Source organism: Antechinus flavipes, chromosome 1 (genome assembly GCF_016432865.1).
Source record: "Antechinus flavipes isolate AdamAnt ecotype Samford, QLD, Australia chromosome 1, AdamAnt_v2, whole genome shotgun sequence".
NCBI classification, from domain to species: Eukaryota; Metazoa; Chordata; class Mammalia; order Dasyuromorphia; family Dasyuridae; genus Antechinus; species Antechinus flavipes.
Genome location: NC_067398.1, coordinates 463181333 through 463206631, shown reverse-complemented (window position 1 = coordinate 463206631; position 25299 = coordinate 463181333). Strand labels below are relative to the sequence as shown.

The 25299-nt window shown below is 34.1% G+C and overlaps 1 protein-coding gene across 1 annotated transcript in view; it reads right to left on the bottom strand.

The window, feature by feature from the left end:
- The window catches only part of CA8 (carbonic anhydrase 8), a 156343-nt gene extending 146183 nt beyond the window's left edge, over positions 1-10160 (bottom strand). The window contains exons 1-2 of the mRNA XM_051970151.1: positions 9960-10160; positions 7822-8013 (exon numbers count right to left, since the gene is read on the bottom strand). Of these exons, the coding sequence (XP_051826111.1) occupies positions 7822-8013; positions 9960-10065 (298 nt within the window). The 5' untranslated portion in view covers positions 10066-10160. The remainder of the gene's footprint in view (positions 1-7821; positions 8014-9959) is intronic.
- Between the last annotated feature and the right edge of the window lie 15139 nt (positions 10161-25299).

The following is a 25299-nucleotide window of genomic DNA, read 5'->3' as shown; positions in this document are numbered from 1 at the left end:
ATAACTTCATTACATATTTAGTTTATAGATTAAGTCCTTTGGAAATTTATAATCTTCTTAAATATATTATTGAGATGGAGGAAAGCATATTCTTTATAAGGATAACACCTAACATTGAAAAATTGTCAATTTGGTATTGATTAGGCAGTCTGAGTTCAGTTCCTCTGAGCCAACCTAATTTAATGATAAACTTAAAAGTTTAGATATTAACAGAGTATGGTTTCTTTTTTCTTAGCTCAAATGTCAATTACTATCTTCTTTAGCATCAGTCTACAAATCCATGATCCCTATCTCCAAAGATGTACAATTAATAAAGCTATTAGACAATTTTTCAAAGCAAACACTAGATATACCCAAAATACATGAGATTTATAAACCAGTCAATTTCATTATAACCCACTTTGAAAAGTAGGAGCCTTAACTAAACTTGCAACTCCTTGACCTTCATCTAAAATGAGAACAGATAAAATCAGAGTTTTCCTTGCCTAATCAGACTCCTCAAAGTATTCTACAGTAGCATTCAAATATCTTCTCTGCAGTCTTCAAATGCTCTAAATGTTGCCCTTTTCTGATGCTAAATGTCCTTGAAAAGCTACAAATCTAATTATTCACTGGCAGTTAAGAGTGAGCTCAGATTTTCACCAATTTTACAAATGTCAGACTAGACCCTATGTATCATCTGTTATGTAGTCCAGTCAAGGAGCAAAGCATTTGGATTAATTGAATATTCTAGTTAAAAGAAGTTATCATACAGACCATTCAAGAATTGCTGATGTTGAGATGATTCAACTCAGCTAAATCCATGATCCACAATTGTACCAAAAATAATGCAATCTTTCACTGATGATTCACAAGAAATTCCAAGATCTATCTGTACCTCTGGGCAGAGCCAAGACAAAGAATAAGAAAGGCTGGCAGCTGTCCAAGGGTGAAAAATATAAGCAGGAAAAAAAGAGAAGCCCTCTCTTAAAATTCCTTTTCATAAACTGAAATAACTATCTTCCACTTCACTCCTCAGATGTTTGTTTTGGGGAAAGTCTACATAAATGTGAGGTTAATATTATTAACCATAAAAACTAAAGGGGAAAATTATTTGAAAAATAGAAAAAAATAAGAAAGAATAGTCTGAAAAAATAAATGGCCTATGTCTACACTGTCAGTTTGATATTCTGTCTCTTGAGATCATTCAATCCCCTGGAAATACATTGGTACTTTCAATGATTTTTCTCAATGTCACAAATTCTAGGAATCAGAGTCACAGAAGTCATCTAAACTAATCCAGAAATGAATAAATCATTTCTTTTACAATATTCCTAATAGGGAATAATCTTATAGACCTTCAATGAGGTGAAGTCTTTACTTCCTGAGGCAACTCACTTCACTTTGAACAATTCCAGTTATTAGTAAATTGTCTCCTTATATAACATACCTACATGTCTCTGTGAAATTTCTACTCTTTGTCCCTACTTTTGCCCTTTTGAGGAAAGCAAAATAATTATAATCATTCTCTTCATGTGAACTACCTTGAAAGTGGCTCTATGGCCCTATCTAAGACCAATCTAAATATCCCAAATTCCTTTGAATGATATCTAGATCTTTCATCAGGTTATACTTTACAGATGTTCTTCAAGTAATCAATGTTCTCATCAAATGTGGTCTTAAAAATGAAAATAGTAATCTGGCTAGCCAGATTTCTATTTTCATTTTTAAGACCACATTTGATGTACAGTGCACACAGATGATGTATCATCTGTACAGAGATGGACAGGACTTCTACCTCCCCAGGTCTGGGCACTCTATTTTCAATGCAGCTTAATATCACATTACTTTTTTTTTTTTTGATTATTAGATCACCTTGGTAACTGCAATCTACTAACATGGCCTGATATTTTCCAGATAAATTGATACATTTCCCACCTCTTATATTTTTAAATAGACTTTTTTAATCCAAATGTAAAATTTGACATTTGTGTCAATTAGATTTTTTCCTTATCAAATTCAGTCCTGCTAACTTCTCTTTAGGCTTTGGGGAAACTTTTTTCTCTTAGTTCTCCAACTTTATGTCTGAATTACTCTTCTTTCTACTTTGATAGTTCTTCCATTCAAAGAACTACCATTCAGGTTACAACCCCTAACACGAGTATACCCCAAAGTTCTGTCCCAAACCCTATTCTCTTTCCATTTTATATTATCACAGTTGGTGATCTTATTGAGTTTCAAGAGTTCAATTATCATCTCAGTGCAGTTGACTCCCATATCTACTTGACCTAGCTTTAGTCTCTTTCTTGAGTTCTTAGATTAAATGCACTCTATGCCGAGCATTCATTTTCTCTTTCAAAAAATTCTAAGATTGAACTGTCACTAACCTACCAAGATTTCCATCAGTTCCATTTCAGTACTAGTTTTTAATTACTCCAAAAGCCTTCATGTTCTACATTCTCTATACATGTAGTTCTGGATCTGTAAACTTTTAAAACATATTGTGATAATTATATTTCAATATAATTTGTTTCTTTTTAATTTCTGTGTTTGAGCTTGTGTTTTTAAAAACATTATTCTGAGATGTTTATGTTTTACCAGATGTCTAAAGGGCCTATAGTATTAAAAAAAAAAAAAAAGGTTAAGAACACTGTTCTAGCCCCTCCTGCTGTATTTGACATTAATATCCTCACATCTTTGAAATATCTTCATCTCTCTATTACCATAATATTACAGAATTCTAATTTCCCTTCTATTTATCCATTTCAGTTTTCATTGACTTCCCAGACACTCTACTTTTCTTAAATCTCATAATTTTAGATATCTGATGAGATGCAGTATTTAGCCTCTTGTTACTTTGCCCAATAATCTCTCCTTCTGTAAATTCATTTATTCTCACAGCTTTTAATGACTTACAAATAGCACTTCAAATCTCTTATTTGAAAGACTGAATAGTTTTCTGCCCCATTTTCCCTAACTGCTTTTGGAGACTAGTAGTTGGAATACCTACCATTCCTTCAAATTTATTATGTCCACAGCTGAAATCGTTAGAGAAAAACAGCATCCCAGATTTGAAAGGGAGCCCAGAGGTGATCTGATCCCACCTCTATATGAACAAGAAGACCTCATATCACTAACAAGTACATGTATATCTTCCACTGACTTCTGCTAGTTGGAATAAACCATTATCTCCCATGTGGAAAGTCTTTCTTTAAATGAACCTAAATCTCCTTTTCTTCTTCTACTTAATTCTTCCCCCTGGAGACAAGCAGAACAAATCTATCCTTTTCTATATAACAAGTTGTTGTGGGTTTTTATAATTTTTTTTTCTAACTGTTATACTACTCCAGAGAAAGAATGGATGGATTGAAGCAAACCATTTTCCCTTTATTTTGGGGGGGAGGGTGTTGGTCTATTTCTTCTTTCACAATATGACTAATATGGAAATGTTTTACATGATTGCACATAAATAACCCATACCAAATTGCTTACCATCTTAGGAAAAGTTAGTGAGGGAGGAAGGCTGAAAATTTGGAACTCAAAAATTTTAAATCAATGTTAAAATGTCTTATTACATGTAATTATAAAAAATAAAATACTATAAAAATAAAAAATAAACTTTTTAAAAATAAGTATTTTTCTGTTAATATTTTCTCTCCCATGAAAAAAAAGAAAAACAGAAACCTGTGAACAATTTATTCTATAAAAGGGTTATAAAAATGAAAAACTCTGAAAGATTTGAGAATTTAATCCATGCAATGACCAACCATATAACAACTTCAAATACTCAAAAAAACTTGTCCTCTTCTGAATGCTTTCCAGCTTAATGGTAACAGCCATACATTATTTTTTCTCTTTTGCTGTTGTTTGATCATCTCTGAATGTCCATGGAGTTTTCTTGGCAAAAATACTAGAGAGTTTTGTCTTTTCATTCTCTGGTGTTTCTCCATTCTTCAAATAAGGAATTGAGACAAATGAGGTTTAAGTGATTTTCCAAGGTGACACAGTTATCTGAAGCTGTATTTGAATTCTGATGTTCTTAAGTCTAAGCCTAATGCTCTATCTACTGTGCCATCTAGCTGCCCCTAATTTTTCTCTACTCCAGACCAAATATTCCCAGGTTATTCAATAAAAACTCAAAAAAAAAAAATACAACTTCTGCATTCTAGGTCCTCTCCTACAGACCTCCTCTAGTTCATCAATATTTTTCCTAAAATATGAAGCTCAGCACTATTCATAACAATTTAACATTGTACACAGCAACAACAAGATTATGTGATGATCAGTGTGATGGACTTGGCTCTTTTCAGCAGTGAGGTGATTCAAGACAATTCCGAAAGAATTGTGATGGAAAATGCCATCCACATCCAGAGAAAGAATTATGGAGACTGAATGTGGATTTGTATTTGTATTAGCATTTGTACCTTTTTTGTTGCTGTTATTTGCTTGCTTGTTTTTCTTTTCTCATTTTTTTTCCTTTTGATATGATTTTTCTTGCAACAGCATGACAAATATGAAAATGTGTTTAGAAGACTTGCACATATTTAATATATATCAGATTGCTTGCTGTCTTGGGGGGAGGGAGAGAGGGAGATAAATTTGATACACAAAGTTTTTCAGGGGTGAATGTTGAAAAGAAATTTTACATAAATCTGGAAAAATTAATTTAATACTCCCAATTTATTATGTCAGGGCAGAGTACAGTAGGTAAGAGGTAGTGTTGCATAGTGGGAAAAGCAATTGATTTCAAGTCAAAGGACTTGGGTTTAAATCCCATTTTTGTCATTTATTCACTATATTACCTTAGATAAGTCATTTAATCCTCCTTGGGCATCAGTTTTCTCATCTATAAAATGCGTCTGACTACATGGCCTCTAAGGTTCTGTTTAGCACTAAATCTACAACATTATGATCCTATAAGTATTATCTTTACACCCAGTCATTTCTCTCCAGCCATCCTGATACTGTATTATAAATCAGAGAGCATTTTATTGTTATTCAGTAGTATTCAACACTTTGTAAACTCATTTGTGATCTTTTTGGCAATGATAGTTTGTCATTTCCTTCTCCAGCCCATTTTACAAATAGGGAAATTGAGACAAATAGAGTTATGTGACTTGTCCAGCATCACATAGCTAGTAAGTGTCTGCGGCTCAATTTAAACTCAGGTCTTCCTGGATCCTGCTCTCCGTTCACCGAATCACCTATCTCCTGGAGAATTTCACCCTCTCATTTCCCAAATCCTGATTGATTAGTGCCTCATGTAGCTTACTCTAGTTAGGCAGCTTCAGTCGAGCTTCCTCTTAAGACCTAAGTCATCTTCTCCCTTCGAGGTGTCTTTCCTCCAGGTGTATACCTTCAGTCTCTGAAGGTATACCTATCCTGGACCACCCACAGGATAAAGTAAAATTCTTTGGCAGTGAAAGATCTTTATGATCTTCAACTATTTTATTTTATACTATTTTGCATTTGTTTTCTAATTGCTTCAAGTGTGCAGTTGTTGCTATTCACCATGACCATTACCATCACTACCTACAAGAGCTTGAAAATTACCTGAAGTCAGGGACAATGTCAAAAGTTTTTTTGGGAGGGTCACAGAGAGGAATAATATATCTTTTTTGGTATTTAGTATAGACAAATAAACAAATACATGTTGAATCAGATTGGCCAATGAAGGCATGATTTGGGGGAAGCAAAATGGTATAGCAGATAAAGTAATAGACCTAGGAGAATGATTCACCTTTCTGAGTTCAAATCTGGTCTCAGATACTAATTGTGCAACCCTAGACAAGTCACATAACCCTGTTTGCCTCAGTTTCCTCATCTGTAAAATGAGTTGAAGAAGGAAATGGCAAACCTCTCCAGTATCTTTGTCAAGAAGACCCCAAATGAGGTCATAAGTCAGACAATCAAAACAAGTAAACAACAATGAAAAGGCATAACTTTAGAAACAGAAAAATTAATTGTACAACCTTAATTCCAGTAATTTACCAATATTCAAGTTCTTTTTTTTATTTCTTAAAACAAATCTTCCACAAAATTCAATCCCATTCCAGTAAACTTGAAATGCCTATTCATGTCACAGGCAAAATAACTTGGATTATAGATTGAATTCAAAATTACATCTGAGATATGAGCAAGGTAATCAAACAGGATCTTTTGTTTAGCAAGTACAAAAATCTATATTATATTGGGTGTAATGCATGTACTTTGAACAAACCTGAATAAGCATGAAAGAAAACATGAATCTACAATTCCCTGATGGAATGTTAATTCTAGATTAAGGTTCAAAACCATCCATAATTAATGACTAATCTATAATTAGAGATCGATGCTTGAACCCAGTAATGATAAATCTAAGGAATCTGTCATTTAAAATATCACATGTATTGATTCTGAATTAATTTAACCACATGTAGGCACTGTTTGTCAAACACCTTATGTAATTCAAATATATTCTGATTTGCCACTCTTCCCCAAGTGTTTTCCAGGAAAGGTCAGATTGTTTTAGGGGTTGGGGTTGGACAGTGTGTGTGTGTGTGTGTGTGTGTGTGTGTGTGTGCCAACTTTTCTTAGTATACTAAAGAGAAATACAGTGTTATATGATGAATAGGAAGCCACAATCTCAAAACAGAAAGACTTGGATCCAAGTCCCACCTCTGATACATACTGTCTGTGTAACTGCTCTGTAGACAGATCACTTATCCTGACCTTCCACCAGGCAATCGTCTAAACATTATAATATCAACTATGGGAGTTGGTTTAACATTTTCAGTAGTCCAAAGCAATTCTCAAGGGAATTATAAATTGAAGAACACCAGTTGATCTGCATTAGCAAAGGAACTTTCCTCCCTAGGAATTTCCCATAAAATCAGAAGTGGACACTTCCCTAAAAAATAATTCTAGGGGCAGCTAGGTGACGCAATGACACACCAGCCCTGAAATCAGAAGGACCTGAGTTCAATTCTGGTCTCAGACATTTAACACTTCCTAGCTATGTGACCCTGGGCAAGTCACTTAACCCCAATTGCCTCTGCAAAAAAAATAAATAATAAATAAATACGTGTTTTCTTAGCAAAGATACAAGAATATTTTCCCATGTCCATCTCCTGGTCATTTTACAGATGATGAAACTCCAAACCCAGTATTCTCTATCTACTGTACCACCAAACTTAAGATATATTTTAACCATTTCCAAACAAAATTAGCCTAGTGAGATAATTCAGGGTAATGGATGGAATTTGTCAATCTTTCCTGAGGGTCTATAATTTCCTGAACTACAGTCTTTGTATTAAATAAGGTTGTATCACCACTTAGAGAAATGCTTTATTATACAGCACAGAACAACCTTCGTGACGTCATCCTGTATGTGGTATAATAGAAAGATGCTGGACTGAGCTGAATTCAAGTTTCTGTTCTACCTCTTATTTCTTGTGTGACTTTAAGCAACTCATAAAACCTCTCTGGTCTTCATCTACGAAAGAAAGGAGCTGAATTATAGAGCCTCCAAGGTCTCTTCCAGCTCTAAACCTATCAGATAATCTTATGATTCCTATGACTCTCTTAAAGATTCTGGAGGAAAAAAATCACACACACACACACACATGTGTATATATATATTTGTGTGTATATATGTTTGTATACATACACACGTAATTTCAATCTTGTACAAATAATAGTCTCTAATAAAGCTTTTCAACTCAGGATGGGGGAGAAAAAAGGAAATATGATGTGTAAAATTTTCAGTTCGTATTTTGTAGGTCATAATAACAACAACTTGGTTTACTTGAGGATAAAAGCAAAGAAATTTTTTGAGAATAAGAGGAAGGAATTTTAAAATACCTGATTTTGATTTAAGAACAATCTGAATTGTATGTCCATCATTAGTGACTTCACAATCACGACACACCACATAATTTGGAGACAGACGAACATCCAGCAGTGAGGGATCATATCTGGCTTCTCTGGAATTCAAATTGATAGGAGACTGATATTCTCCATTAGCATCAGGAAACACCAAGCCCCACTCAACTCCTAAAAACAAAATAAATAATAATCAAGTTGAAATAAAGTGATCTTTTTTTTTAAAGGTTAGACACATAAAAGTGTGAAACAAAAATTGCTATTGTTTCTATTTAGGACACTTCCATCAATTAGATACAACTCATTTTACGGACAGTTTCATGGCCATAAAACTCTACAAAGGTAAAAGAAAGATAATTTCATTATATTTTGAAGCAATGTTTTACTTTCTGAAAAAGCTACAGTACAAATATCCCATGTTATCCAAACCACTCATTTTAAACCAAAAAAAAAAAAAAACCCTATAATGTTTAACTGATTTATAATGATACTTTTAAATATAATTATGTGATTTGTGATGTCATAAAGGAAAATTATCTTACAATTACAAGAAACACTAAAATATTACAGATTGCTGGTAATAGCAATACTCAATGGGACACAAATAGAATGACAATCGTCAAGTTAAAAAATAACACTTTTGAAGAGAAATGGGAAATGATAACTGATATCAGTCAGTTAATATATAATACATTTATGTATATGTGTATATGTATAATGCATATGTATATAATCTGTTTGTGAATATGAAAAACATAACACACAAATTCATTACATGCTTTTTTAAACTGACAATTATATATTTCATAAAAGCATGAATATAAGCATGCATATATTAGTATTCATTCAAAATGATATTAACATTATATATATTAGTATGCATTCAAAATTATATTAGTAGCCCTAAATAGAGAGAAAGTTAGGATACTAAATTCCAAGAAAGCCTTCCTGCATTTCAGATTCTTTCAGTTTGAAACTGATATATAATAAGAGCTGGTGTACTCATAATTCATCACTCATTCTTATAAGCTAGAAATGTGAAACTTTGCTTAAGTAACATATTCAAAATGCCCAGTAAAAAGTTGCCCAAAACTATTTTGAATAACCTGGAGCCATTAATTTTGTTAGATTCCTATTTGGTTTTATGGTCCTAACTTTTAAAGGGTTGTAAATCAGCAATTTATACTTATAGAGTCATCTAGAGCAATGAGAAGTTAAGTGATTTTCCTTGTTTTACAACCCTGAATGAAAATCTGAAAAAGAATTTGAACACAAGTCTTAAGGAGAGCCAATGTGACATCATAAAGAGCCGGACTGGCTCTCATTAAGATAATTTGTCTAAATTTGGTGAAACTAAGACGAACTACAGAAGGTGTATCTGTGTGCCTCCCTGGTTAGATTTAAATACACATACACATATATAGATCAAGTTTATACAGTGATACAGTATTATACAATTATAAAGGGGGAGGGGAGGAGGAAATCCAAATGATGAAATATATGTTTTGTTTTGTTTTTTCTTTTTCTTTTTCTTTTTTTGTAGTTCAGAAGGAGCCACTGAGGAAAATAGAATTCAGGAAATCAGAAGAGGAATAGATAAAAAGCTCTTCTCGCAGGTGCAGAAGCTTTTCTACTTACAAAAAGTCCTCGAAAATTATATTAAATCGCAATTACAATAAAAATCAGGCCACAAGTCCGAGGTGGGTCCCTGCTGGAAAGCGAACAGGGACTCCAGGGTGGAGTTAGCTGCAGCCTAGCCCGACCTGCGCCCTCTGGGCCTTCTCCCAGTTCCCAAGGGCAGGATCTCAGCTCTCAGCGCTCAGCTGTCAGCCCAGACCAAGCAAGCAAGCAAAAGAAAGGAGCAGAGCTGAACTGTTGTTGTCTCTGTGCTGTCCCCCTCACCTCTCCCATACCCTTCAATCCCCGCTAGACGCTGCAGGGCTGCCCCGTGCCTACTCTTCGCCACCAGCCCCACCGACCCCCACTTCTCTCGTTTACATAAAAGACCCCAAAATCACACTGAGGATTAACACTGCCCGGATTTCCGTAGCCTAGACATTTGTCAGGAGATTTATTCCCAACCACGATAATCCAACTCTTTACCGGTTTTCTATTACCTTCCTCGTAACCCCACTCCACACCCTCCTCCTCCTCTTCCTCTTCATCATCTTCCTCCTTTCCCGTGTAGGGTTCAGAATCTTCAATGAAGCTCAAGTCAGCCATGGGCAGTTCGTCCGCACCTTCCTCTCTCCAGGCTGCCTGTCCTGACTTTACAGAAAGCCTGTTGTTCTCTGCCGACCAGTTAGGCAGTACTAACTTCCCCGCTCTGCGTGTGTGTGTGTGTGTGTGTGTGTGTGTGTGTGTGTGTGTTTCTGTGTCTGTGTCTGTTTGTCTGCGTGTTTCTGTGTGTGTGTCCCCTCGCGTTTGAGTGCTCCTAAATCTGCACGCGTTTGTGTATATGTGCAGCTGCAAGACCTAGAGGTTTGTTTTGCAGAATGTGAGCGTGTGTCTAAAGTCCTACTTTATATAACTTAGAACCATAAAGGTAGACAAGAGAAACAGTGAAAAGTACGAATTCACTAGGGGTGGAGCGTGTGTTCCAAAAGAGGTAAGTCTTAATAAGTCTCTTTGCCTTGGGAGTGGAAAAATTATCAAGAAACATCCCAGGGGATAATAGTACAGTACTGACTAAAATGAAAGAATACACTAATGCTTGGGTGGTTTTTGTTTTTTTTTTTTTTTAGTGTTCGTCCTTTTTTATTTTTATTTTTTGAAATTCTTTCCCCACCCTAAAGATTCCTGGCTCACTCCCTCCACTTCCTCCTTATCCCCTCACTCCCCTAATATTAAACTTCAGTCCAATTTTGAGAACAGCTAACAGGTGCTGTAGCACCTCGATGACTTAATAGGGGCTATTTATTTATTGAATAACTAATAGAGAAATATCAATCACAGAATCATCGGTTTTGAACTGAAAGGGACCTACGGGATCAATTAATCTCTGATTTTAGAAGAACCACTAATCACTGAACAGACATTGCCTCCATCATGAAAACCTATTAATTAACTTAATTTTAAAAAGTCAAGGTGTCCCACTGCATCAGGGACCATCATTAGTCATTCTGATCTATATCTGGCCACTGGACCCAGATGGCTCCAGAGGAAAAAGGGAGGCTGGGAACTTTGCAGTTTCCTTCACTCAAATTTAATTCACTTTCATATCAAGGCATCACCTTCGTAATGTCATGGTCCTTTTCCAGAATGAAGGACAAAAAGCAACTAAACTCTTCAAGGTTAAATGATTTGTCCAAAGTAACATGCATCATCATCATCATCATCATTATTATTATTATAGTAACAAAAACAGAATTTGAATCCAGTTCCTGTGATTCCAGGTCCAACCTATCTCTTTTCCCCTTACAATGCTGCTTCTTGCTTCTCAGAAATAATCCCTAAAGAGGGAGGGGAGGTGGAATAAATGAATAGTCTAATACATTAGAAACTGCTTTGAATCTTTCTTGGCCATGTCAAAGAAATAGAATAGGGTTATTCTCAGCCAAAATCCCCATGGTCTTTAGGAGAGGACAGGGTAAACAAAAGAGATTTGTAACTGCGTAAAAAGCAATTTGCACATAGTAACCAATTTAAAAATATTTGTTGAATTGAATTGTTTCTCACTTCAGAATTTTTATTACCTAGTGCTTCATTTTTATATGCTCAATAGAAATTTTGGAAAGAAAGTATAGCCAAGGACTTTGTGGATGGGTAAAAACAGTTTAGTGACTTTTAAAAAATAAATTAAAATGGAAAATAGATCATTGTTTAGGGAAATGTTCTTCAGAGAAAACTCTGATACAAAGATATGAGTAATATAATTATTTTATTCTCAGAGGCTGACAGTGTTACAGTCAGGACTTGCTATGTACACAACTCCACAATCACCTAGTGAAATCGTGTAAATAATGAAATGTACACATTGCATAACAAACAGGAACTTTCATGTTTCACAGCGGTCACATTATTACCTCTTAGAATTTGTTTCAGAGCCTAGCCTTCTTTTCCACTAAAGGGCTCTATTCAACAATCCTTATTCTGGCCAGCTACATTTTCATAAGAGGGTACACAGGAATAACAACCTTAGATTTCCATTGGTATGAATTTTATTGGTCTCACATTTTAAAAAAGAGTATCCTTATGAATTCTTAAGTTTTGATTATTCAGAGCTTAGCTTAAGGAGTTTCAGCCTCCATAGTATCTTCTGCTATCCACTTCAAGATCACCTAATTAGCAATTAGGAAATTCTTTCATGAATGGATAAGACAAAGAGGGAGCAAAATCCAAACCAAATCCAATCCAATCCAAAATCCAAACCAAGGCAACTAAGTGGCACAGTGAATAAGAGTGCCAAGTTTGGAGTCAAGAAAACTCATCTTGAATTCAAATGTGGCGGTGGACATTTCCTAAATGTATGATCTTGGGCAAATTATTTAGCCCATTTTGCCTCGGTTTCCCCATCTACAAAAAGAGCTGGAAAAGGAAATAAAATACTCCAGTTTTTTGCCAAGAAAACCTCAAATAGGCTCACGCAATTGGACACAACTGAAATGACTGAACAAGACTGAACCATATGGTAGACTCAAACATAAACTGAATCCCAAATTCAATGAGGGGAGGAGATCAGAAAGCACTGCCCAAGAGAATTGCTAACAGACAGTTTCAGAACATCTAGCTAATGGTAAAAAGAGAAGGAAAGTATCATAGATAATATAATCATGAAATCTAATCTTCTAGAAGAGAAAGGAAATGTCCTGAGCAGAACCAATCTTGGTGGTAGGCTCAAGAGTATCTCTCCAAAGTTTACAGGTTCAGGGATCTAATTTTCTGGAAAGAGAGAAAGAATTTCTGAGGAGAAGGAAAAGAATTATTCACTTGGCCCTCAGAAGTGGAAGAGTTTTAAAGGACAAAAGCCGCAAGATGAACAAGTAAAAAACCTGTGATTTGTTCCCTGCTGTTACTGTCAATTATCCAGATAATTCAGTTCTGATGAAAAAAAAAAATCCTTTCCTGTCCACCAGCCCCAACATGTGCTTTGCCCTCTAGGAAGGAAGCAAAATCATAAGATCCCTACCAATTTGGAAGAAATGCTATAAAAAGCTTTAGGAGAAAGGGATTCCACAGAAGTGTCAAAAGTATTTCCTGGCAAACCATTCCATTTCCTTCAAAAAAAAGAGAAGTTTATAAACTACTGGGTGCTTTTTTTCCCTATATGTTAATAAAGTCATGTTAGTCCTTTTTGCACTTTTGCATTTTCTATCAGTAAAAATAAAGAATGAATGCAACTAATATGGACATGATGCCATCAATTCTCAGAAATATATGTATAAGCACAGTTTGTAGTTTCCCAGAAAAAAAATAATTCTCAGTGAGAACAAATGAGCCAAAGAAAATATGACCTTTTGAGGTCAATTGCAAACATCAGACCCAGTCCATCAGAGCCCAGTCTTTGGGAACCTCTAGGGTAAGAATCACAGTTATTTTTTAGATCAATATCAAGTGAAGGGGACATTAGAATCACCAAATATGCCATTATCCTAAAGGATGTCATTTGAAATCCAAATGGATAAACATTTTTCAATAAAATTTTATTATAGTTAGATTTAGTTTAGTAACACATCCAAATACTAAGAAACTTCCTCAATAAAATTTCGTGGTTATTGATAATCAGTTTTGTATGTAAACAGGAAATCTAAATGGCCAAAGAACACATATTGCTCATATTATGATGTGCATTTGATTTGTGAAGTACATTGAACTATTGGATTAATATTTATGTCTTGTAAAGATACTGTATAAGGAAAATAAGTTAGATTCAGACTTAAATAGGAAGAAATCTGACCATATTTCATTGGAGGGAAAAATTACATAATGCCACAAATGCCCTCTGAAACCATAACAACCATAACATTCTTCTAGTAATTTTAAATGGATCCCAATCAAAATTGCAGGTGACTCAAACAATCATGGGAAATATAAGGTAGTTGTAAGTAGACTCCACATCATATGGCCAAGAATGACTCTCATTTGAGAAGTCAATGAGGAAATATAAGATAAGAAAAAGATTAGCAAATAGATAGAATAGATAAGTAACCTATATGTCCTGGGCATTCATTAAATTTTAAAAGAACCAAAGTCCTCTACGGCATTAGGAATATATCTCATCACAAGATTTGTAGAAAGAATTTAACAAAAATTTCACATAACTAAAAGGAATGTGTGTCATAGTGCATTACTTGAAGGAGCATCTACCTTAATGAGATCATGGTTGTGTTGCTGAAATATTTCAAGTGTCCATCTATTCTAAGTTCATAAGACTAAGTCCAAAAGTCAGAGAAGTGATGAGGATTTCCTGCCCATCTCCCAACATTTAGTGACTGATATTCAACTAATGAATAGTTCTGTGGCAACAATCATTCCTTTGCCACAAAAAAAAAAAAAAAAGATTAAAACAAAACTCAATATAAGATTTATATATATTTCAGTGAAATCTGTTGAAGGATATGAACTATTCCAGAGATGAGTTACAATCAGCCAGACTTCAAAAGGGTAATGAACATTTGAAATATGAACTCTACTTTATATCCTATTGTGTTCTTCCAGTTGAAAAATACATCCTATCAATCCATATAGCCAAATCCATGTGAAGGTGCAAGGTGTCACTGGCAATGATGTTATCTGAATTTAGGTTTTTTCTGCTTAACAGAGCTACACTTGTGATGTTAATCCTAATAGTCCTCTCACTCTATTCTTGAGAAATGACAAATCAGATCAAAATGTAGTTGGGAAATATTTAGCAAAAATAAATAAAAATACAATAAAACAAATAATATTAATTTGTGATCTTCTATGTAAATATGCAGCTCAGAGGCATTGTTGTGTACTGCTTAGTGATCCCCATATTGATCTAAATTTGACATCACTATTCTGAAGGATATTTGAGATTATTATTTTATAAAATTAGGAATTGGACTAATTAAATTCTAAGATCCCATCCAATCCAAACTTATGATTATATTAAGATTCCATCCCATTTTTTATCTATGATTGTATTCATATTACTTATTGGACAACTATAGTGGTTTCTTTGCCTCTAGGATCAAATACAAAAATAATCTGTTTAGTAATCAAAAACCTATATAACATACTCCCCTCTTATCTTTCAAGCCCTCTCTTCCAGTCTTTATGGCCTCCTAGCTATTCCACTAACAAAATACATTTCTTGGCTCCAAGAATTTTGACTGACTGGCTGTCCTCCAAGTTCAAAACCCACTTCCTCCTCTACTCTAACTACCTAACTCCTTGGATTTCTTTTAAGTCTCAACTAGAATCTCATTTTTTACTGGAACCTCTCTCTCAACTGCTTCTAAAACAAAATTGTCCTGTTTAAGTTTCTTGTCATATATATTCTTCTATTGTGTTATCTAAAATTATTACTACCAATCCAGCTTTTTAAAAAATCAGAACAATGTTTAAAACTTCAATTTCATTTATAAATCTTTAAATTTTAAATATGTTTCTTCTATGCTTTTTACTTTCTACTTCATTTTATCATCTATTTAAAGCATGGGAAGATTCATCCAAAAAACATTAAGTTCATTTTATCACCATAAGATTCTCTTATATTTCTCTATTAAAAAAAAAACAACTAAATCATTACTAGGTATCTAAAGTTTATTTTGCTTAGAAATATCCAACCACCAATCTCCATAAGTTTATCTGTCCTCCCTCATTGGGTATTACTCCACCACCACCCTCTTTTGTCATAATCAGCCCTCTGTAGTTATAGTTCATTTTGTATGACACATTGATTTTTTGCCCTCAAATTTAGACACTTCTCTTCCCCCTTCTAAAAGTCAGCACAGTCCATTGTTTGCTTTCTTTTATGGTTACTACCAAAATATATTTTTATCTTTCCTTTCCTGGGCAAGATAAGTTGATGAATTCTCCTCCCTTTTCCATGTTCCACTTCTACATTTAAATTACTGTCACTTGTCAGGTTCCAATTTTAAGAAATGCCATGTCCATTTTTTTCTCTTCCTTATGTACCTGGCACATAATAATGTCTTTAATAATTACTTATTCCCTTCCTTCCTTCCTCTTTTTGAATACACAAATCCAGAGAGTAATCTTTTATTCCTGTATTGTCTATTAGTAACTGAACTGAGTTCAAATCTAACCTCTGTGAGACTTGACTGAGAAAATATTTGTAAAAAGCTTGACATATAGTAGGCACTTAATAAACGTTTATTCCCTTCCCAATTGGAAATTTGACATAGAACTCTTACTCATATCAGACTTTCAATAGACAATAGTGATATAATGAAAAGGACATAGTTATTTGGAATTTTTAAAAAATGAATTCAAAAGCTTTAGTTCTATCACTTACTATTTCCTTGACATTGAAGAAGTTAAAAAAAAAAAAAAAAAAGCTCTAAGAGACTTAGTTCCTCTTTTGTCAAAGGTAAGATTATATCTTTTCTAATATCTTTCCCATCTTCCATAATAGTTTTTTCTCTCTCTTTCTATATGTAAGATGTAAGTCTATCTCTTTTACACTATTTAAACTTATTTCATTTGAATGCTGCATTTTCATTTTATAGATGGTTCTATCATGGATTTTACAAAAGGAATGTGTGAAAGTCACTTTTCATTTAAAGTTTATTCTTTCCATAACATTATGCTTAACTTCACAGAATAATTTGTATATTTATGCAAGCAATTTTTCTTTGTTTTTTGTTGTAATATACTCCTAGCTCTTGTTTCATTTCTCATTATTTGCAACTAGTTCTAAGCAATTTTGACTGGTGCTCCTGAGTACATTGTTATTCACAATATTTTCTCTTTGACTTGACTGATCTAGAGCTGGAGTTGAAAAATTATAACCCATGGACCAAATTTAGTCTTCCACCTATAATTGTAAGGTCTACAAATTAGAATGGTTTTTGCTTTTTTATGATTGAAGAGGAAAAAAAGTTTCATGATGAAAAAAATGTGAAATTCAAATTTTATTGTCCATAAATAAAGTTTTATTGGAAAATAACTATGTTCATCCCTTTATATATTGTCTACGGGCACTTTCATGTTATGGAGACAGAGCTGAGGAGTTGTAACAGACAGTATTGTGGCACTTCATCACTTTGCACTCCTGCTTGGTACACTACAAATCACTGTGATGTAGTTATAATTCAACAGCCTTTTTGAATTCAGTTCATAAAACCATAACACAAGATTTTGTTTTGTTTTATTGTCAGTATATACCCATCATGGTAAATCAAGAAAAGACATTTTGGAAGCTTTATGATTTTTTTGAGCTCAACACCAAGGATCAAAATTTTTCTAAATAATAACTGCCTCAACTTCTATTAATGAACACTGAATGGCTTGGGAATTTAACTTTTATTACAAACTTGGTAATGTTTTTTTTTAATTTATTCAACCTAAAATAACCAAAGAAGACCATGTTTATATATAAAAGTTATGCTGCAATATATCAATTTAATGATAACAGTGTTTGAATTACAAGTAATGTTCAGCTACTTTATATATTTCATGGGTTGGCAGAAGTTAAAACAAGATGCAAGATCTCCATTCCCAGACAAATTTACAGTGGATCTATTACTATAGTTATAGCAGTACTTTTCAGATATTAATGTAAGTGCAAAAGAAATTTCCATTTTTCTAAATCTGCTTAATTGTGCAATTGAAAAACTTACCCCAATCTTCAATTAGAAGTAATAAATCTGCAATCATGCTAAAAGGTAAATATCAAGAAAAGAATCAGAGAATACTACAAATGTCTTCTAAGCAATAAGTATACACAATCAAAGCAATATGTTCATAGATTGTTATCATCATTTGACAGCTCCTAATTATGCGAAAAACATTTTCAAAGATGAGGTCTATAAAATCTCATCACAAATCATCATTAACATATGTATATTTGCGATTTGTTTTGATAATTAAGGATATCAACTTTAATTCTCAATTAGGCAAAATGTTATCCCTAGTAAAAGATTAAAACAAAACTATTCTTTCCATTAGTAGAATCATATGACAATAACTTTTATTTTGTTATTATTATCAATATTACTATTGATATCAATAAAATTTTCACGGAAATATCCTCAATTTTGTCTCTTGGTCCACAAAGACTAAAATACTATCTGGCCCTTTACAGAAAGTTTGTCAACCATTAGTCTAGATTTCAATATCTCAATTTCTAGGTGAGGAAAAGCTAGTATCTCTTTCTGGAATATTTGTATAAATACAGTGTGTTTATTGATTGTCTACATAAATTAAAGTGAAGTCTCTGAATGAGGTGCTCAAACAATATTTAAGGAGAAAATTATCATATAAAAGATTAAGCCTTCATTACATTGAATTGATCCCTTTTCTGAAGAGCTTGGTGCTGGCAAAATTTCCTGCTTGAAAATGGGATGTCTCAGACTGAAACTGTGAACAAAAAGGTGGGTGTTTTCTGCTCCTGAAAGGACTTCTTTCTGCCTTTTCTATAAAGAGCTGGAAAAAATCTTTAGGATTTAAGCTAAGAAAGCTTGATGGTTTAAGACAAATATTTCATCTGAGCCAGAAAATGGAGGTAATAGAACTTATATGTAGTCCATCAAAGCAGCATCTGGTCAAGAGTATGAGCAGTATAGAACTATGTCCTCAAAAACGGAATTCATTTAAACAGCTTGCAGTGGAGACAATATGTCCAGTAGAGCAACATCTGCTAGAGACTTCAACACTGGAAGGAAGAAGTTCAATTGTGATAGATTTTGGTCAGACTTGTACAAACCCAAATAAGCCCTTTAAATACCCTGAAAGTGATAGGCATATTAAGAATTTGGGAACAAATGGCAGCAAGAAAATATGGCTGAATAGAAAAAGAAGAAACAAGACTATTAAGTATAAAATAGAATTGCTTTGATCATTTACACTCTATTATGAAAATTGCCTAAACAACCCAGCTTTTGAGTTTAAAAGCAATAGTTATCTGTCTGCTGTGATTGGGTCCTAAGATGAGCCTGATGGTGAGGGGAATAAAGAGAGGCACGGGAGTCCAATAGCTGGCTGCAATGCTTATTTAGTTAGATTTTATATCACATATCCTTACCTAGTATTTGTATACTGTATCCTCATAAGCCAAGTTAACCTATATTTTAACACTCCCTTTGCTTATATTGTGTCAGTCACTTATAACATCTCAATGTTCTGGAACCTCCTACTTCACCCATCCTACAGGAATGAGACCAGGATCAGTAATAGCAGCATGATGATATCACTGGAAGACATTATAATGTGGTAAGTATCACTGGCCCTTTTGTGATAAGCATAAGGGGATCTACCATAAGTGGTCCTTAACCATTTATGCTCTATCTATACCACCTTCTTTAAGAACTTCCCAAAGTCCTCTTGAAATGACAGACTAAGCCTCCATAAGTAGTTGAAAATTCCTCCCTTTAAGGTTATTAGATTAACCCTAAAGATTTGAGAATTCTACTATAATTGTTCATGAACTCTAATCCAGTAGTCTTCTCTCAAAATATAAATTAACCAATTAACATTTTACCAGTAGCAGTCAACAAGTTCATGTCAATTAGTGGAAGAGAGAGAGAAAAGAAACAGAAAGGAAAACCATTGTTTTATAAAATAAAAGCTAAGTAAAACAAACTCCATATTAGTCACATCCAAAATTACATTTCTTATTCTGCATATTAGTGAGTTATCTCTATCATATGAAGGGCAAAATTCTTCATTATATAATCATAGTTGATCCTTTAATTGATCAGAGTTCTTACATCTTTTAAAATTGTTCATTTTTACAGTACTAATGTTATATAAATTATTCTGGTTCTGCTTACTTTATTCTCTATCAGTTCATACAAGTCTTCCAATTTCTTTTCAAAACTGTCTCTTCATTTATTGCAGTCTGAACTACATTCACATAGTATAATTTGTTCAGTCACTTCCCATTTGATGAACTCCCCTTTAATTTGCAGTCATTTGCCTTATCTGACTGGTTTTTAGAGATAAACATATTGGTGTAACTTCATAAATCATAACTTTAAAAGTGAAGATCCTCATAATACCCTGAACCTGGAGGAATCTCATGTGGCCCCGAACTTCAATAAGTATTTGCATACTTATATCCTCAATTTTTTTTTCTAGTTTTTCTGGGGGAATTTTATTATACAGAGTTTTTTCTTCCTCTTTTTTTTCATGGTTGTTAGCACTTTGTATAGTATGTTTTTTAAAATTTCAGAGTGATTGGGAGAAGCTAGACTTATATATAACTTTTTACTGAGATATTTTGCCAGATGTTTACCACTCACAATGAAAATATTAATTTTATACATAATTAAATGCATAGAAGGAAAATTCTGAAGGAAAAATTAACACAATTGCAAAGGAATTATATTTTTAAATAGTATGTAATATAATTAGAATAGAGAAAATAATATTCACAATGATTACAACAATGCATATGAAAAGAAAAAAAATGAATTTTGTATAATTAAAATGACCAAGTTTGTTCATAAAAAAGTGATGGAAAAAACAACTCCCCCCCAACCCTTCCTTGCAGAAGTTTGGAACTATAGATACAAAACTTTGAATATACTACCACACTTGGTTGATATAATTATTAGCTTTTCTGAACTGCTTTTTATTGCCCTTTCTTTATTTTCAGGGATAATTCTCTGGGTACTGAAAGAAGAAGGGTTATATGCAAAAGTGAATGGATTGTAAGTATGTACAAATACACATACACACACACCTTTTTTTAAAAACAAATGCTACCTATTCTTAAAATCACAGTTTTCCCAGAAAAGCTGGGTCTGGGTTGTCTATTCCCCTTATTTGTTCCCAGAAGTTTTCAAGTCTTCTGCTTGTTCCTTCTCATTGAATAAAGTCTTGAATAAAATGGAAATATTTTATGTAAAATGTGCTGGAATGTTTCCATAATTATGTTGATTATAAAACAAACACTTTACAATTCATAGGGTTGGTTGCAAATATGAATGGTTGAATATTATGTAAGTTGAATAGACCCACTTGAATGCACAAGTCAGAATAGAAAAATTTCTGAATTCTGCTTTGGAAACTTGACCATGTTTTAATCATTTAGTTAGATCAGGCTGCTGAAACACATTGAATTTTAGAGTTCAAAGAAACCAAAGAAGAAATTTCGTCAAGCCTCTATCCTCCAAAGGATTTTTTTTTCCTGTAGCATTCAAGTTGCCTGGTTGATTGTCTCTCTATTTCTCTGCCTCTGTCTCTTTGTCTCTATGTCTGTTTGTCTGTCTATTTTTTTCTTCTCCATACCTCAATCAGGGCTTTATATGACACAGTATATAACAGTCAAAAGGACCCAAGTTTAAATCCTGCCTCAGATTCTTATTAGATCTATGATCCTGAGCAATTCAAAGTCTTCCACTGTCTATAAAATGGAGTTATTAATAGTACTTACTTCACAAGTTTGTGATGAAGATCAAACAAGGTTTGTTTGTTTTTTTAAGTACTACATAAAAGTTAGTGTCTATGTCTTTATGCAATTTAGTTAATTTCTCCTTTATGAATTTTGATGCTATATCATTTGGAATCTAATAATTTAATAATGATATAGATTTATTATCTATGGTTCTATTAAACATAATGCAATTTGTTTTTTGATATGATTGTTTTATTCTTACTCTTGCTCTTTTTTTTACATAATAAATTTTAATCTAATCTCCTTTAGATTCTATGTATATGTGTGTTTGTATAGCTTTTCTAGATATATTTCTTCTAAGTAATACATCATGAGGTTTGTTTTCTTATCAATTCTATCATTCTCTTGTCTTGTTTGAGCATTTAAATCATTAATTTTTAAAATTATGAGTTATATATTTTTCTTCAATTATCTAATTTTTATATTTTTTTCAAACAGCTTTTATTCCTCCTCCCTCTTTTAAGTGAATATGTTGGTCCTGATATTAGTTTCACTTAAATATTTTGATGCAATCCTAGTCCCATCCACTTTTTCTTCCCGCCTCCAATTTCCTATCCTATTCCCTAATTAGGAATGAGGTAAAACTGGTCTTCAATCTTTTGTGCATGGCTTTGGTCTTTTGTATAGTCTTTTCAATTTGGTCATGAGGATGCTTTATTATTTGCCACAGTTATCAAACTGTCACATTGGTACACTACTGTTTCTTTATCCTAAGTATCATTTAAGGAAATAATGGAGATGCTTAAGATAATAGTTGGAAAAGTATCTGAACCTGAGTGCATGCAGTTTCAGACTAAATATCAGAGATATTTAGATATTGAGACATTAAAGAAAGAGCTAGGTTAAGCAATTGGAAGTATATATTTTAAGCTCAAATAAGAAGCCAAAACTAAATAAAAAGAGAAAAATGTGCAGGTTATCTGGATAGAAAATAGGTGAAGTCATAGGAATATATGAGATTACTAAGAGAGAATATAGAAAATGGAACAAAGGGACATTGATGAACTCTGGAAATTTCTCAAGACAGAAAATGAAATCATATAATCAGAATGGAAGACAATGAATGGATTAAGGTTCCAAATGTAAGATTGGTACCCATGAAATATAAAAAAGAACAAGGAAATTAAAAAATTACAAAGAAATATGAGCAATAATTACACAGAACAAGAAAATAAAGAATTGAGATTGTGATCTGCACCAGGAAACATCTGTAAATATTATGCCACAGTTCTCTTTTAGTGTGCTGACTCAGTTTCCCTAATTATCCTGACCCAGTCTTGACTCAGCTTCTCTAATTGTTCTGCCTCAGTTTATAATTATCAGCTCAAAGCTAAATTTTGATTCTCTAAATTCTGATATTCTGAAACATAAAATCTTTTATCCTTATCAATATTCTGATAAAGAAGGAGAAATTTAGAATATCCCCATCCCAAGCTACCATGTTTCCCCAATAATAAGACACTGTCTTATTATTTTTTTGGACAGAAAAACACCAGAGAACTTATTTTCAGGGGAGGGCTTATTTTAATGAACATTAAATTCCCTGAGTGCTCCTTCTATCCTCCATCATGCCCCCTGAGTTCTTCTTTTATCCTCCATCATGTCCCTTTTATCCTCCATCATGCCCCTTCACTCCCCCTTATGTACTGGGTTTTTATGTTGTCCTGCCTCAGCTCTCCTCCGCAGCACTGCTTTCAATGGCGCCAGCAAGCAAATCACTGGGGAAGAACAGGATGACGCGCTCACTGCTGCAGCTCTGATTGGATGCAGCTCGGAGCATGGCGTGCATTTCACCGGGGGGAGGGGGGAGGGGACGGTGCATACAGAGGGTACCGTAATGTAGCGTGTAGCACAGGGGATCACCTTCACTACAGTAGCAATCTCGATAGGGCTTATTTTCGGGGGAGGGCTTATTTTAGAGGAATCTTATACAGTAAGGGGAGGGCTTATTTTCAGATTAGGTCTTATTATCGGGGAAACATGGTACCTGAATGTCAGATACCTTCTTATCAAGATGTCTCCCCGCATCTCCAGTGGCTCACTCCCACCCTGTCTGAGTCCAGTTCCCACTCTCAGCACCCAGACTCCACCCCTGCCTCAATCTATCCCCTGAGTCTGAGCCATGTGTATATAGGTCATTGAAAACTCACATTGTTTGCTGGATTCTTGGAGACGATAGTCTCATTCAACCCTGGGACCAAACCATGGATCCATTTGATCCCAGTAAATCGCTCCCATTTAATAAATTATTAAATATTCTCTAATCTGAGGCTTCCCACTGAGATGTTAGAAAATAAGCAGGATTAGAGAAAAGAGACCTTCGGGTCTCCCCCTTGGACCTAAGGGTGGCTGGGGATCTGAGTCTTTGCTTGGAGAGGCCGGCCCGCTTGATTTTTTCCCAGAGCCTCCAGGAAAGAGCAGTTTCCAGCCACAACTGTGTCTGAAGCCCAACAGTGGACCCTCCATTTCAGCCATGGGAGAGTAAGTCTGGATGTCTTAAGACCGGTTCTGTTCTGTCTGTCTGTGCTAGCATCTGGATTCCCAGAATGATGAAATACTGATGGGCATAAATTCTGGGAGTGGTGTCATCTGGATGCAGAGGCATTACCTGGTGTCTAAGACACATCTGGTTCTGTGTGCTAGTTGGCACAACTCTGGACATTCCAGAGTATAAATCTGGGTGTCTTTTTTTAAGATACCATCTGGCTAAAAACTGTGTGTTAAATGTTTTTTGACTGTGCAGTCTTTTGTCTGTGTGTTCTGTGTGATTTGTTTGTCCTGTTGGTTCAGAGCTCTGCTAAATTAAGAAATTTGGTAATTGGTTAAAATCTGATTTTAAACTTTTTAACCTGTTGTACTAATTTGTGAGTAAAAGGAACAAAAAGGCAGATGGTTTTTCCTTGAAGCAGGTTTTCAGAGCCTGCTAGAGTAAAGGGCAATAAAACCTTATCTGATTGAAACAGACTGGAGAAAACATCTGATTAGAAATTTTTGGATCATTTTAAATTTGTGGGAAATAATTTTACTATTGCCTTTGCATGCCAAATTTGTTCTGACTATTCTTTTGGGCAGTTTTAAATTGTGGGAAATAATTTTGCTGTTGCCTATGCAGGCTAAATTTGTTCTCTTTGAAGTAAGATCTTGTTGGAGTGAAGTTCTGTTAACTTGACTGAAAAGAGTCATATGCCTCTAATTAAGTAAAGAAAGGTCTAACTTTTCTAAAGACTCCAACTCAGGCAAAAGTTGGGGCTTAGGAAAAGTTCATTGGGAATGATGGCCATGTGGGGCCAGAGAGAAATTTATTGTTTGAAATATGATAGGAAAAGCAATTTTAAATTACTGGGAATTTAAAGTTGCATTTGATTGAATTTTAAGTTAAAATATAGGTTATTAAAACAAAATGCCAGTAGCTTACCTTGGGAGGTCATATCTCCCTACTTAGATGATATGTTGCTTTCCAGAAGTATTAGGCAATTTGTAAACTATACTCTGTTGGGTATATGTATTAAGTTTTATGAAATTTGGTTTTTAAAGTTTAAAAAAAGTGATTTAAAGGCAAGGTACAAGGAAGATTGATTTGCAAAAGCAACTAATAGTTTAAATGGAGCATCTAGTATTGGTTTGGGAGTGTTTAAAGTATGTCAGAGAAGGTTTGAGCAAGTAAGCATTGGGAAGGGAGAGATAGAGATGGGATAGGAAGAGATGGTGTGAGAGAAGAACGAAGAGAGAGGAAAATAGCTTTACAGAAATGGGGAACAAAAAGGCACAAATCCCTAATGAATTTGCCATTTGCCATGGGAAAGGAGATGCCCCATGAAGTTGGGGCCTGTCTCTAGCTGGCAGATTGTATCTTGGGGGAAATGGTACCCTAAAAAGGTTAGCTGTGAGAAGTTGGAGCCAGGAAGCAT